This window comes from Colias croceus, chromosome 27 (genome assembly GCF_905220415.1).
Source record: "Colias croceus chromosome 27, ilColCroc2.1".
Taxonomy (NCBI): Eukaryota; Metazoa; Arthropoda; class Insecta; order Lepidoptera; family Pieridae; genus Colias; species Colias croceus.
This window is the reverse complement of record NC_059563.1, coordinates 5,235,665-5,252,386: the sequence shown is the minus strand read 5'-3', so window position 1 is coordinate 5,252,386 and position 16,722 is coordinate 5,235,665. Positions and strand designations below refer to the sequence as shown.

At 34.8% G+C, this 16,722-nt stretch overlaps 1 protein-coding gene across 20 annotated transcripts in view; it reads right to left on the bottom strand.

Moving 5' to 3' along the window:
* Nucleotides 1-16,722, bottom strand: part of LOC123703764 (serine/threonine-protein kinase MARK2-like) — a 194,426-nt gene that overhangs the window by 15,328 nt on the left and 162,376 nt on the right. For 12 of the 20 annotated variants that reach the window (XM_045651911.1, XM_045651909.1, XM_045651906.1 and 9 more), the window contains 10 exons: nucleotides 16,386-16,521; nucleotides 15,478-15,662; nucleotides 13,996-14,004; nucleotides 11,423-11,535; nucleotides 10,782-10,878; nucleotides 8,158-8,268; nucleotides 4,251-4,324; nucleotides 3,872-3,928; nucleotides 3,555-3,691; nucleotides 2,155-2,361 (listed from right to left, as the gene is read on the bottom strand). In XM_045651911.1, the coding sequence (XP_045507867.1) occupies nucleotides 2,155-2,361; nucleotides 3,555-3,691; nucleotides 3,872-3,928; nucleotides 4,251-4,324; nucleotides 8,158-8,268; nucleotides 10,782-10,878; nucleotides 11,423-11,535; nucleotides 13,996-14,004; nucleotides 15,478-15,662; nucleotides 16,386-16,521 (1,126 nt within the window). The remainder of the gene's footprint in view (nucleotides 1-2,154; nucleotides 2,362-3,554; nucleotides 3,692-3,871; nucleotides 3,929-4,250; nucleotides 4,325-8,157; nucleotides 8,269-10,781; nucleotides 10,879-11,422; nucleotides 11,536-13,995; nucleotides 14,005-15,477; nucleotides 15,663-16,385; nucleotides 16,522-16,722) is intronic. The other 8 variants (XM_045651897.1, XM_045651896.1, XM_045651898.1 and 5 more) reach the window with 8 other exon arrangements.

Here is a 16,722-nt window from a genome sequence, read left to right as displayed (position 1 = left end):
GCATAATACTCAATAAATTCTAATTAAATAAACATGAATTAATAGAAGGTATATCATAATACATATATTATAAAATATACTATGTTAATCGAATACTAAATAAATAGAATCTAGGATTAACAAACTACTACGCATGCTGTTAATTAGAAAACCATAACACCAACTAACAAGCGGAATAATTGAGTAATAAAAATTATTTACATAATAAATATTGTGCATGGTAGTTAGAAATATGGTAAGTGTACATATAAAAAAGAGTGTGTGTGCCGAGCACACGTGTCAGAAGTGAAACTTCTTTGGAGATTCAATGTTATCGTCACCTTACTCCATGACGTGACGGTATTGTGCGACCTTGAAATTTTACTCTGAACGCGCCTAAAGAATTTTCACTTCAAAATTGAATATAAACAAAATTTTGAAGAATAATTATTACATAAAGCAAAAAACGCATGACATGGGCGTAGAATAATCAACCAATAACTATTGAATGTTTTGTCTCGTTTAGTCAAAAGATACATACGAGCAATAAGAACAAAACATACAATAGATATGGAGATTATCTGACAAAATTTCGACAATTTCCAATTAAAATTTGTACAAAATCACACTCATGTTCAAAACAATCATAAAATATATAAAAACAATAATTTTCTAATAATTTTTCGATTCAAATCAACAAAATAGGGCAAAAGGTGTTACAGTGCATTTACGGTTATCATTGCGGATTAGGTTTACGAAGCAATTAAACAAATTAAAAAAATATTCTTTATGTCCAATACGCAATTCATAACAATGAATATCAACTGCTTCAAAGTCTAAATCGGAAAAAATGAGATTACAATAATTATTCTTTATACTGGAAGCGCGTGTGGTGAAACTAAAAAGCACATAGGATTAATAAATTGAAAACTGCTATAGATATGAAGAATGGACTGATTTACCTGATGAAATTATGGGCTTGAGAGAGTGAAAAGGATAGCATGAACTTTGGCTGAAGCCAATCATCTGTCATTTCAAAACAAACGAAAGAGATAGATGCATATTTCACAGCTCTAACTCTTTCTACATGATAATAGTTTGTGTAATCCATTATTTATATCTATAAGAAACGCTATGTGCTCGACTATCATTGGTAACAAGGCGACAATTTTAAATTATTTGAAATGGAAAAATAAATTAGAAATTAAAGACATTTCCATCCACATTTTAAACATTTTTTTTGTATAACCCACTTTTTAAGTATACTCACGTATACATGCGTACGTATACCTATGTATGTATATTTTATGTACATGTATGTACATGTACATTCTGTGATGAACTTGGAAATAAAATATGTCTTTAATTTCTATTTTACTAAACTATAACATTTAATAGATCATAGTGCATAAACCAGCACTAACAAAACACTAATAAAGTAATTTACAAACAAAAGAAATCGATAAAAAAACAACGCAGTGTTTAAAAGCACGTGTTTGAAACCATAAGCGTGTACACAACTCAATATAAAAACTAAGTAAGGGAAATATCTTGGAATGTTTTACTTTTACATTAAGCAATATCAAAAATAACATCTTAATTCATCTATTAAACACTCGTCTATTTTAATAATTTCGATAAAAATTAGACTGAAAACATTCCATGAACATTTTGTGATACAAAACAAGTAATTTGTGCTCCATTAAAATAAATTCCACGCCTTAGTGCTAAAATAACAAATTTTTATATAAATAAAAATTCCAATGGGACCTTTTACGTGATAAATACAGCTCTGAAACTTCACAAAAATTCTATAGAAAAGTGGCCTCGAAAACAATATAATTTCCGATGTTTTTATTATAAATCCAATGTTTACTAAGTGGTCTAAATATTGATAATATCATACGTTTTAAATTGGATGGGAATGTAATTTTTGTTACATACATGTGAGTTAGTAGTAAAGTTTTACAAACATAAAACAATTTTGAAACAGCAAAAAATCCCATCCTACAAACGAAACAAATAAACAAAATAATACTCAAAACGTATCGCTCGTAAAACGTAGCATAATTAAAATGTGTGCACAACTTCCCTACAAAGCTGAAACTAAAAAAGCACGCAAAAAATCCCAAACTATCGTTCGTGTATCGAACCGCTCGTGCGTCGCCCGCCTACCTCTGTCTAGTGGCCAAGTCTCTCGCGGACGCGTTGTGTGGAGCTTCAGTGAGCGGTTGCACGCCCGCGCTCGACGATATCGACGCGCTTTTCACGTGCGTCTTGGTTGTAGTCGTCGTGGCAACGGTCGTTCCGCCCGCCGCGTTCGAACCGTTCGCGCCCGCCGCGCTTTTGCCGTCCGGCTGGGGGGCGCTGTTCGGACGCGTGCTGTTCGTTAGTTGCCGCGACGCGTTACGTTAGCGTTGCATGTCTTACATGTATGTGTACGTATACGTATATAAAATGTATATATTGGTGTATAGGTATCGTGTAAATTTACAGCTTTGTGCGTATAAATATTATATTATGGTCAAAACAATGACTACTTTTGAATACAATAAAGATGATATTTAAAAGAATATTAAAGATTGAAAAGCAAGGAGGTACATTTTATAACTATAAATTTTAAATCAAAGCCGTAAACTTACATGAAATCCATACCTTTTAATATATAAGAAATAATATTATATGTACGTAAATAATGAATTTTTATTAACATGCTTTTGGAAACGTTAAATTTTTAATTCAAGAGAACCATACCATACAGTCAACCCTATATAAGAATATGAATGATAAATATAATAATATGTACAAATAAATATTAATATATTCTTTAATATAATTATTGCTTTTTTTTAACCTACCTAAATAAAAATGCAATTATTCCACAATCTACATGATTTTGAATGATACACAGAAAACAATGTGACACAGAACACATACTAATTATCCAATCAATGCTAGTGTAAAATAAGTCAATAAATTATTATATCCGGTCAATATGTCACTTATATTATTGCTATAAAAACGTGTCGATGTGAATGTATACATGTGTATACAAACTACACTGTTCAAAATGTATCATGTACAGTGTTTTGTGCGTCACGTATTATCATGTATATGCATGTCGAGAATAGTGTAAGTAGTAAAAGTGTAGTGTTAAATATCATCTGTGTTATGTGTATATCGTGTATCATGTCACAATATGCGGTGTGTATATGACACGAATCATATACCCTAAGTATATATACGCGTACATGTACATGTACATATACACTATACAAATAGCCTGTGTTAAGAGAGCCATATCCCTTCCTTTAATAGATTCTGATCTTGTTAAAAAAAAGTTGAATATATACGTGTACATGTACTCGTGTGTATAAATATACGTGTACACTACATGTACGTGTCTACATATACGTGTACATGCACATGTTCGCTATTTCTATACGTGTATATGTACATGTGTGTATATATACGTGTACGCTACATGTACGTGTCCACTAATGTGTGTACATGTATATGTGTATATATACGTGTACGCTACATGTGTTTACGTGTACGTGTATGTGCACACTGACCCGGGCGCGTCGTGCGGCGGGCTGAGCTTGGCGGGCGCGTCGTAGTGGGCGCGGCGCGGCTGCGCGGTCAGCGTGCGCGCGCGCGCCTCCAACTTCGGCGCCGCCGACGTCGGCCGCGAGCCCTGCACCTGACGCAACTTTCTCGTTTATTATTTTATATTTGTTTTTATTGTTCAAACGTGTTGTAAGAAAACGTGTATAATGTATATATATAAATAATCATTTCATTCAGGACAATTTTTCACACACAGCACGATCTGATCCCAATATAATCGATTGCATATTGATATAAAAAGAATATGCAAAACAAACTTTACCTGCATCTGCGCTATACGCGCTGTGTTCTCCTTGATGGACGCCGAGTCAATTGTGTTCTGAAATTTAATAAATAGGTAACATTAAAATCATTATTTTCATGATTAAAAAAAGAGAACTTCATATCACCAAATGAAATACTAACTATAGTTTAATTCAGAGCCTTTATTATACAAAAATGTTCATTTAATGAGTACTGATAAAACATATATGTATAGCATTCTTTAATATGTTGTCAAATTTAAAAGTACTAAGATAACTTATACATATTTTTTTGTATTTGAAATTCCTTTATTCTACTATTCCCTCCCTTCATTATTACAAACTCAATTACAATTATTTCTAGTATTTCTAGTAGCCATAAAATATTTTATAAATTACCTGTCTTTTGAAATTTGACGTTGTCGTGGTGGCCGTTGATGTTGTGTTATTCGCAGCGCTCGTGGTTGTGCCAACTGTAACACCAAAATCAACATATTACACACTAAACCAAAGTGTTCTTAGTGCAAAGTGCGTTAGTGACACTATATGTGAAAAACACTTAGTGTTATACACTAAGCTAAGGTGTAGTGTCACCCACACACACGTGTGCACATAACACTTATATTATGTAATACACATTAAGGCTATGCTCATTTTCAGTTTGTATGTTTATTAATCAATTTACACTATTTACTGTATGAACATAGCCTAAAGCGATAGCGTTAGCACCTGTTAGTCAATCCGTTTGCTCATTATTCAATTATTTATAAACAGCATTAGTTACAAAAACAGGAGTCAAACACAAGTCTGCATTGTGAATAAGATTTATTAATATTATTAATAATAGTTTTCTGGTATCTTTGCTATTATTATTTGTATCACAATGAAAAGTACAATTTATTATTTTTTTTAAACAAGTATCCATGTTAGTACATTGACAGCAAGTCTACTGACTTTCTTAGTAAGTTGTGACTGTAGAAGCTGTTTAAAACTTACAAATAATGAACAAACGACCACATTTGCTTGAGTAAGCATCAAACCACAAAGCGTGATGTTGTTATGTAATTAACACCCTCTCGAAAAGCTTTTTATTCAACGATTTATAAACTAATTATTGTAACTTTTACCTACACTAAACTATACAAGCCTGTGTTATTACTTATAACCTACGTTGTAACGTACTAATTTAAACCTATGATGACATAAAAATTAATGTATGTTAGCCTTTAAGTGATGTATTAAAAAATACTCTACATGCCCGTTTAACTGTGAGCTAGTTTTGTTAAAATTATCAAAATTGGTCCATCCGTTTAAATAGTTTTCACATAGATATGACATGCTTATATTTAACTACAATCGTATACCTCATACTACCCGTTCAATTCATTTACTACGAAGACATGCAAAAAGTACTTAGAAATGATTTGAAAAATTTTTTTTTTCAAGTGCAGTGCATTTAAGAGAGGGTATTACAAATTTCATGCGAAAGTATCCTTAAAAATAAATTAAACACAAATTCATGCGGTTTTCAACAAAGTGTAGTCGTGAATTACGGTGATACCAAATCGCAAAAAGTGCTATATACAGTGAAATTCTGTGTGTTTCTGATACTTCAATAACATTCTTACTTATGTAACTTAGTGTTACTTGATAAGTGTTAATCACTGTTAAGACATTTATCAGTATTCTTATATTTTACCTGTATCCTTAAAAAAGGTAATTTTCATGCATTTTCATACAACAATATTTTACGAACCACACGCAAAACTTTGACACAAAAAAACCTATAACTTTTTAACCCTCCCCTATTTTACCCTTAATATACGTAGGCGGTCCCAAAATTACCCGACCTGACTTACGTACTGGCAGTTTTATTCGATTAAATACTCTTTTTAAAAAGTCTGATCCATGCAGATTTTAAATTTGGAATTCGAACACGCTAGGTCATTTGTCATTAGTTTTGTAGTCCTTGAAAGTGAACGCTGTCAGAGAATTTTATATTATGGAAAAAATTGGTCTACGATACGTCATTCAATACTTTCATTTGAAAGGCCTCAGCCCAACTAACATAAAAGAAGAGTTAGATTCTACATTGGGGGAGTCTTCTCCTTCATTTACAACGGTAAAATATTGGGTGGCCGAGTTCAAACGTGGCCGAACGAACTGCCAAGATGAACCTCGCAGTGGGCGACCAAATGAGGAGACTTCGCCAGAAATGGTGAAAAAATCCACAAAATTGTATTGGATGATCGTGGACTAAAAGTGCGCGAGCTAGCAGATATGGTAGGCATTTCAAAAAGTGCAGTACATCGTATCTTAACTGAAAACTTGGACACGAGGAAGCTGTGCGCAAGGTGGGTGCCGCGATTACTCACCCTAGATGTCGTGAGGATGTTTCAGTCGAGTGTTTGGCAAAATTTCGAAGCAATAGTGCAAAGTTTTTGCGTCGATTTATTACCATGGATGAAACGTGGGTTCATTATGTCACACCGGAGATGAAAGAACAGTCAAAGCAATCGACTGCAAGGGGAGAATCGGCCCCAAAGAAGGCAAAAACGTTTCCATCGGCAGCATCGGTTTTCTGGGACGCTCGTGGGATAATCTTCATAGATTATCTACCAAGAAGAAAAACCATCAACAGCGAGTATTACGCAAATTTGTTGCAGCGTCTAAGTGAAGAAATAAAGATAAAACGGCCTCATCTATCAAAGAAAAAAGTTTTGTTTCATCGGGACAACGCGCCAGTCAGCGCAGTCGCGCGGACAGCTAAAATCGAAGAATTAAAGTTTGAATTACTACCTCATGCACCTTATTCATCAGATTTGGCCCCATCTATTATTTTATGTTCCCAAACTTAAAAAAATTGCTCGTTGGGAAAAGATTTTCAAGCAATGAAGATGTTGAGTCTACGGTTAATGCCTATTTTGAAGAGCTCGACGGTTCCTACTACAGACACGGCATTGAAGATATAGAGCACCGCTGGGAAAAGTGTAAAGGACTACAAGGAAGCTATGTAGAGAAATAAATATAATTTATTCCATATTTTTTGTTTTTTCTTGGTTAGGTCGGCTACTTTTGGGACTGCCCTCGTACCTACAATTTTATTTCAAAGACATAAATGCCCAAAACATATAGACATGCAAATAAAAGCAACATATACATGCAATTTCGGGATTTGAAAAGATATGAGTTTTGTAAGGAAAATGAGGCAGGATTATAAGCGTAAATGTGTTGCTGTTTGTAGATTTAAATTCGAGAATACGGAATAAATATATGTAATATATAGTAATATAATATCGTGTTATAAACATATAATTTATTTGTCAAAACTTTCGTTTTCATCATAATATAACCTATAAAACGTGTTTTAAATATCGATATAATATTAGATACATAAATATATACGTATACAATACATAGTATATACGTGAAGACGTACGAGATTTTATATTTTTATGTAAACTGGATATCAAAGGTGTACAATGGGAATGGATATAAGTATGTGTACTTATAGATGGAATAAATATATCGAAAAGATTTAGGATATAAAGTGTGTGGGTTGTACATACGAGTTAGGTGTGCCATGGAGGTGTGATGCAGCATGTACGAGGCAGAATATATTGTGTATATAAATTCTAGTGTACGTGATTATTATGTACAGGACATATAGGGTGAAGGATCTGAGTCGTATAAGACGCAGGATGTGTGCATAAGTATATAGACAGGGTGTAAGGTGTGTGGTGGCGTAGAGGACACAGGACGTATACAAGTATATGGACAAGGTGTAGGGTGTGTGATGGCGTATAGGTTATAGAATGTGGGAAGGCGTATAGGATATGGGATGTGAGGTCACCAATGGGATGTATATACAACCTGTCGGTGTAGGGTATAATAGGACGCAGAATACACAAGTATATGTATAGGATGTAGAGCACGGGATGTACAGTGTGTGTGTGTGTGTGTGTGTGTGTGTGTGTGTGTGTGTGTGTGTGTGTGTGTGTGTGTGTGTGTGTGTGGTGTGGAGGCGTACAGGATGTAGGATGTGGGACCTCGTATATGATGTGTATAGATAAGGTGTAGGAGTACCAGGTATAGGACTCAGGATATGTGCGGGGTACGTCGCAGGATGTATTTCAGCGTATAGGACTCCTGATGTACACATGTATATGTAAAGGACGTAGGGCACGGTATGTACAGCGTGTGTGTGGGATGTGAGGCCACCTATAGGATGCGTATAGTCAGTGTATCGGATATATATGACATGGGATATTTGGGAGACGTGTGTAAGGTGTGTGGGGGTGTTTACCTTGCGCGCTGCGCACCTCAGCGCCGGAGGAGGCGCGGCGCGAGGCGGCGGGGCGCGCGCTGGCGGAGATGCTGCGCTGCACGCCGCGGTGCGACGGCGAGCCGCCCGGCCCTGCCCACGCCCCGAGCGTTACCGTACACGCCACACAAACCGCGCAACACGAGACCGTACATCTTACACAATTTATAGAGATTGCCTAATACAACAGAAACCGCGCGCAACGAGACGAGATCTTATACAATTTATACCGATTGCCTACTATACCACAAACGATACCTATCGATCAACGCTAATACATCGATAACGTCATCTTACGAAATTTAGCACAAACCGCGCGCAACGAGACAAGATCTTATAGAATTGATACCGATAGCCTACTATAATAAGATAGAGATTTCATACCGATAACCTGACAATTACTGCTAATATAACCTCAACGTAACGATGTGTAATTGTACACGGGATCTGAACACGATACCCTTACATATAAGTCTTCTATTTGTTGTATGCGGGATTTGACAATTAACTAACTGAGATTGCTATAAGTAAAACCCCTTATAATAACGAGGATACCAGATTTGACATCAATATGTAAGATTGTGCAATCAATATAGATAGTATAAGAACTAACCAGATAATGAGAAAGTCTATAATGTACTGCGTTTAACTGCCTTCATTTACTGATAACATCGAATATAGAGAATGCAAACGATGGCAATACGATACAGTACAAACTTTTTGCAAAGAACAATACCACTCAGAATAAAGATTATAAGATCAAGATTTCATTATAAATAACTACGTGCATATAACATCAAGAACTATCAAGATTATAGAAAGTGAAGAAAGTAAAACTAAGTGTACATGAAATACACCGCAAATTTAGCTAACAAAACAAAAAGTACTGATTTCTTAGCGGAAAAAAATTGTTTTAAAACAAAAATTGATCTAGACAGTGATATCTTTATAAGTTGGACACTCACAAATCTACACATCCTGTATACAAATACATTTTACATATAAAAATAAAAACAAACACGCTATACACAACACAAGTGCAATCAGGAAAAGTGTAAAAATCGTAAAAATACACATTTGAAACGCCACAAGGGTAAATGATATAAGTAATTTGATATTCAAATACTTGAAGAAATCATAATAATTCAATTAATTTTCACTAATTCGCGTTAATCCCAACGCATTTGACCCCTCGATTTAAAAAAAATTCCAACTAAACATAAACTGTGATCAAATACGCGATTGTTAACGGGAACACAAATCAAGACATACGTATTGCGCGCGCAAAAAAACCCGCTTTAAAACCGTTAACGTTATTAAAGCCCGTTCTCAACAGCACTAGTTTGTGATGGGTGTACAGCACGATAAAGCACACATAATTGTATAGACAATAAAAATAATAAGCGTATAGATTTGCTTCGAACTAAATGGATATTCAAGTAAATAAAAACACAGATCATAGTTGTAACTAGATAACGCACGACCGATAGCACGATTTTTTTGCGTCTTATTAAAAAAAATCAATCCAAAAACTTTGAAAAACCTAAATAAATGTTAAAAACATCCATTACTCGTATCAAATTAAATACAATAAACCTATCAGAATACGTTTCGTCTGTAAATTCGTATACAACATAAGAAATATTGAAGTTAAAGCGCTTGCCCTGTCCAGCTTAATTATGATCTGTGATATTTATTCATGGAAACAACAATTTGATAGCAAATTGGACGATATTTTCGTCATATAAAATACCAATAATATTATAATAAATTGGTAGATATGACCAGTATTAAATTATCATAATTATTATATCCATTTGGTTTGAAGCGAATAAATAACAAATGGACCTCAAATGATACTTCTATTCGCCTACAGTTTGTAGCCCTGTTAGATAAGCTCAAAGCCCGATTAATAAAATCAATTTATTAATTTTTTATTAAACCCCTAAGCGATATTACAATGCGAATTGTATTATCTAGTAAGATTACTTATAAATGTAAGTTTGTAAACTATTTTTATGACTAGATTAAAATCCTATGCTTTATTATTAAATACTATGTTTTGATCATTATAATAACTTCGTTTTGAATGAAAATGTACCTTATACATAAATAGACCTGACTTTGAATTAACATTTTAAATTTCTCTTCTAAAATCCAAAATTAAAAACATAGAATTAATATTTTAAATAAAAGCTATCAAGATTACACAAAAAAAGAATCCTTGAATTTAATCTAATAATTATATATTGACTTAACTAGTAACTGTATTTTTATTTTGTTTGCATTATATAAATACGTATACTCCTCCGAGTATACAGATACGCAGGTATATACCCACGTCTTCTATATCCCTTCATAAAATAAGTGGTTTATAAACGTGCATACGTCAGTATATACGTAATATATATCACTACACATGTCTATAAACACGCATATCCCCCACGTGTACACATTTATACGCTTAAACGTGTATATTTACGTATAAACGTATATGTGCCAGCGTACACACGTATATACGTCAATATACACATCTATACGCGATCCCACCCGCATATACCCCACGTATACCCGCATATACCCCACGTATACCCACGTATACATACCGGCGTGTGCATTGGCCGCGGCCTGCTGCTGCTGCGGCGGCGCGGCCGCGTTGCGCAGCGACAGCGACGAGCCCGAGCGGCTGCCATCCGACTCCGGCTGGAAAATTGCAATTTATAAGTACTTTAAACATCGTTTAATTGACAAAAATCAGAATAACACACTATTTATATTATTAAAAATATTATAAATCAGCGATAATGCGCAAAAGTAGCATGTTATTATGGACAACATGGTGCTTGGTGCAAAATATTGTTTAGTTGCAATAATAATAGGCTCAGAATAAGGATATCAACTCATTTCCGTCTTGAATTATTTTAAACTAGTTTTTTAAATCTATCATTTTATTAATAAAACTGATAGAGCAAATAAACGACGATACCTTGTGCCATTTAAGCGAGCTTTTAGAAATAGTATATATATACACGCAACAATATAAATAATCTATTCATTTTAAACTAAGGTGATTTGCTATGTAAACTTATCTATATAATATTATATACAACAAATTTGTTGCGTAATTTTTTAATATACAGACTGATCCAAAAGAAATAATCCTTAATACGTATAAAATACGCATAATTGCCCATGCGGAGCCTGTGCAAATCACTAGTCTAGATTTAAATAATATTAAATTACTCACATCAGTACTCTTTCTCCCAAGCAACAGATACGTCGCGAAAACGTCGTCGTATTTCGCCTCCGCTAGCGAATATTCAATCTCTTGCCTGTTGTACCCCAAACATACTAACGCCTCTGCAAAACGATACAAATTATATGTTAGAGAATATACTTTTATGTGTGGAATACATATTATGTTGAGAGGAATTTTATGTTTTATTTTCAAAATTATTTTAAAGTTAAAATTAATTTATAGGGATAGAAATTGAAAAGTAGGAATTGTTTTAATTAGCGATATATACCACTGTTTAAAAATATCTAATTGATTTAGATTTATGTAAAATTGTAAATTAATATTAACAAAATATTAATATTCATTTTCATCTATCAATGATTATGATTATCAATCAAATTTATAATAATAATTAAAAACACGATTCACCGTGAAAAAAATAGTTTTTCTAGGAATTTTTTTAAGGAATAGAAAAAATTCAATCACGATTTGGGATTCGCCTTTGTTGTTTTTCTTATAAATCCACTTTAAAACCTTTTTAAAATTAACATATAAGACACATAAAAGAAATACCATAAATTCTAAATCACATGACTGCTAAAGTGCTAAAACATTTACTATAAAATAAACTAACTGAAATATCTAAATATAAGACAATAAAGCCATTTCCAACATGCTGCTACTAAAAAAAAGCTTATAAAATATGTAAAAAATAAAAATTAAATGAAAGCTAAAATTGTACAACATCTAAAACTCTGTCTTATAGATGTCTTAATTTTTAATACTCAGAAGTTATCTAATCCATTTAACGTAAGGTTATTACGTATATACCTGGTGCATTCAATAAGTACCTAGCCTCATCACCAGGGGGCGCTATTGTTTCAAAATAGGTTTACCAAAATGTAGCTCATTCTTTTTTAAGTATTTTTTTTAATTTTCATTCCAATCCCTTCATTTGTTTTAATTTGACAACCTATGGAAGCGAACGTATCGATCGGTTTTACAAAAATGGAAAAAGAACAATATCGTTCGGTGATTTGATTCCTATTTTTGGACGGGAAAGAGCGTATCGAAATCAAAGGCCGCTTGGATGCTGTGTACGGTGACTCTTCTCCATCGATAGCCACCCTCAAGAATTGGTTCAACGAGTTTGCACGTGGCCGTACGTCGGTTTTTGATGAACCACGTCCAGGTGCACCAAAAACAGCTGCTACGGAGGAAAACATTAAAAAAATCCATGATCTCGTATTGACAAATCGCCGATTGAAGGTTCGGGAGCTAGCTAAGACTGTAGGCATTTCAGAAGGAACAGTCAATCATATTCTTCACGAGGAACTCGGCATGAGAAAGCTGTCGGCGCGATGGGTGCCGCATTTACTCACACCGGAAAACAAGCGCAACAGTGAGCCCACGTCGGAGACGTGTTTGGCGTTGTTTAAGCGGAATCCAGGGGAGTTTTTGCGTCGTTTTGTGACAGTCGATGAAACCTGGAATCACTGGTACACACCAGAGACCAAGAAGCAATCAAAACAATGGATCCAGACCGGGGAACGTACTCCAAAGAAGGCGAAAACTGTAAAATCGGCCACAAAAGTTATGGCCACCATTTTCTGGGATTCACAAAAGTTGTCTACATCGATTACCTCGAGAAGGGTAAACCAATTACAGGGCTTTACTATGCCAATTTATTGGACCGATTCGACGCCGAATTAAAGAAAAAACGACCCCATCTGGCTAAGAAAGAGGTGCTGTTACACCACGACAACGCACTGGTTTACACGTCTGCCGTTGCCATGGCCAAATTGGTCGAATTATGCTACGAATTGCTGCTTTATCCACCGTATTCTCCAGATTTAGCCCCTGGTGACTTCTTTCTGTTTCCTAATCTGAAAAAATCCCTCGCCGGGAATAGATATGGATCAAATGAGGAGGTTATAGCTGCCACGGAGGCCTATTTTACAGAGTTTGAGAAAACATATTTTTCGGACGGGTTAAAAAAGTTGGAGCATCGCTGGACTAAGTATATCGAACTAAAAGGAGACTATGTTGAAAAATAAATTGCTACTTTTCCAAAATTTTCGTATACTTTTTCTAGGCTAAGTATTTATTGAATCGCCCTCGTATTTTACGTAAATATTTTTTTATTCATGAAAATATTAAAGCCGAATATTTCTCAAAGTTCAAAATATTATTAAATAGGTTTTCAAAATAATTACTTTTTTCATTCAAATATTATGTTGTTTTATGAACTACATATGTATATCAAAACATATTTTCGTGCAACATTGAACATTGAACATTAAACTCTGAACAAGTTTCAACACAATGTTCAAACACTTTAAAAAACAAATTGATCCCAGTATTTCTTAAATACCCCCCCCCCCCCCCCATATTCATAATTTATGAATTGTTCTTGATCGTCGCGTCATGGCAATACCGTCACGTCATGGAGTAAGGCGACGATATTGGTATCTTTGTGTCTTGCCAAGAAGTTTCGCTCACATATGCTCTTTTTTTTTAATAAAAAACATCAAATAAGACAGAGTATCACGTACACACATATAAAATGGTCGCAAACGTACCGACTTGCGCTGTGCCCATATTGTAAGGCGCATGAAATGTAATAAAATTCAACATAAACATATTATATTGTTAAATGTATATTATATTGTATATCATTATCAATGTAATATTGATGTTGATATGGAATTAGGTAAAATTTATTTTTAACTTTTTCCAAAGGTCTTGGTTTAAATTACACCGTCATATTATTATTTAGTTAAAAGTAATTATTTTTATTTTAAATTAGTTATTTTTGACACTGTTAATTACACGACAAACACATAATTATATTTGTAAGTGATAAAAACGTGTAAGTGACACTGTAAGTGACAAAAAAAGTTTACATATTTCAAACGATTCGTAATTTTCATTGTTTAAAAAAAAAACATCTGCATTTTAAAATTTATAAACATACTCTTTACTTAGTTCCATATCAAACATATATAATTAATTTTTATATGCAAAACATTACTAAGCTTCCAACTGTCTACAGCTGATAAGCTAAACATCCTAATTTCGCAAAGTGCAATGCTTTGAAGGCATTTTTGTGTATGTATGTTTAAGCAATGTTTATAATATTTTTCCTGTAAATCAAAAAAATTAGTCTATAAACCTCGAAGGACCATTTCCCTCAATCCATACTATAATATTATAAATGCGAAAGTAACTCTGTCTGTCTGTCTGTTACTCAATCACGCCTAAACTACTGAACCAATTTTCATGAAATTTGGTATGGAGATATTTTGATATCCGAGAAAGGACATAGGCTATTTTTTATCCCGGGAAAATGACGCAATCCCGGAAATCCCACGGGAACGGGAACTATGCGGGTTTTTCTTTGACTGCGCGGACGAAGCCGCGGGCGGAAACCTAGTTCGTTATATTACTTTCAAATCCATATTGTTTACCTTTATGACCATAACACAAGTTATGGTTGACTTCAAGGACCATTTACAATTTCATTTCTCTATAGTCTATACTTTATCGAGTAAGATAGCGCAATAACTAATTTCTAATATCCGTAATCCTTGCGAAATGCGAAAGTACGTTTGTTTGTCATTCACGCCGCAACGGAGCTATTTTATGAAATGATTTTAGTGTCTTGAGTATAGTTAAGAAGCTAGAGAATGGTATAGGCTATTCTTTGCCGTGGTAAAACATCTCATTCCCGTTTATGAAGCGGGAAAAGTGTCGAGCGGAAAGTGAATTATATGAAATCTAGTATTATTTTTTTTATAATTCTCTTGTCGCCGTGTTTATAGTTAAATTCCTCCGAAACGGCTTGAACGATTCCCATGAAAAATTTTTTTTTTCGGTTTCACCCCCTTAAATCATAAGAGCAAGGCAGAACAACGTTTGCCGGGACAGCTAGTAGAATATAATAGTTAGTAGACTACATTCAGCCCGTGGGATATAATATAGATATTTGTGGATATCGTCCTCGTAGCCGGTGTTCATCCACTTGTCGCTTGTGCTCTCAGAGCGTCGCCATAGCAACCGACCTATCCGCTTGTGGTCCTTGAAGTCCTGCTGCGGCTCGACGTAGGGCCGCAGCTCGTCGTCCTCGTAGCCGGTGTTCATCCACTTGTCCCGCATGATGCTCTCCAGCGACGCCCGCTTCGCCGGGTTCAGCACGAGGAACTTCTTCAGCAGGTTCTCGCAGTCGGTCGACATGTAGAACGGTATTCTGTAACAAACAGACAAAAAAAATTGAAATTTACATCTATAAATCCTAACCAAAACAGATAAAAATCAAGTCAAGTGCACGAACGTACACAAATCAGCATATGCGTGTACATACGCACATGCGTCTGCACACGCATGCGTTTGTGTATTGTGTATACTTAAACGACTGTGTATCATGTGCATACACATTCACGGGTGTATATACATTAACGTAGATGTCGTGTCTTTTACTGTATTTGTTCCTGAATATCACACATGGTCATGAGTGTGCGCGTGTGTTTTACATTCGCACGTGCACCATACGTCTATACGTACGTATGTGCGTACATATATATCTATACGTGCGTGCATGCGTATATACGTGCGTACGTACGTATCTGTGTATGCATGTATGTCGGTGGTGCTGTGTTGTAACAATTTAAAAATGTTTTTCAAAGAAGTCTTATTAATCATACTGAACAGTTCTTTAGCATAATATGATATATAATGTAGTTAGATATAAGTTACATTTTATGTAAAATTAAATTGTAATATTGACATGATTTTAAAAGAGCAACTGTGGGAGTTTCTTGCCGGTTATTATGGAGAAGTCCATAGATACTGCTTTCCGAATCGGTGGTAAATGTTAAAAATATGTAATGACGATTCGAAAGTGGTTCTAAAAGAAGTCCAATTGAATAAATAAATGTGTGTAGTTTGTCCGTCTGTCTGTATGCACACGCACCTATACTTCCCGCGCAGCACTCGCTCGCGCAGCTCCCGCAGCGTGGACCCGTCGAACGGCAGTGACCCGGACACTAGAGTGTATAATATTACACCGAGGGACCATACGTCCACTTCGGGACCGTCGTATTTCTTGCCTGGAAGAACAAATTTTAATATTATTAAGCTATTGCATAGCTTCTATCGCGGGCCTTGAGCGCGAGGACCGAATCGAGAAATTCCGTAACGAGTTTGAGTTTGAGTTAAAAACTATTGCACATGCTACAGTCAAAACCCTGAACCAGTCAATATCCTTATTGACGGTTAATAAGGTTATTGACTAAGGGCGTCGGTTAATA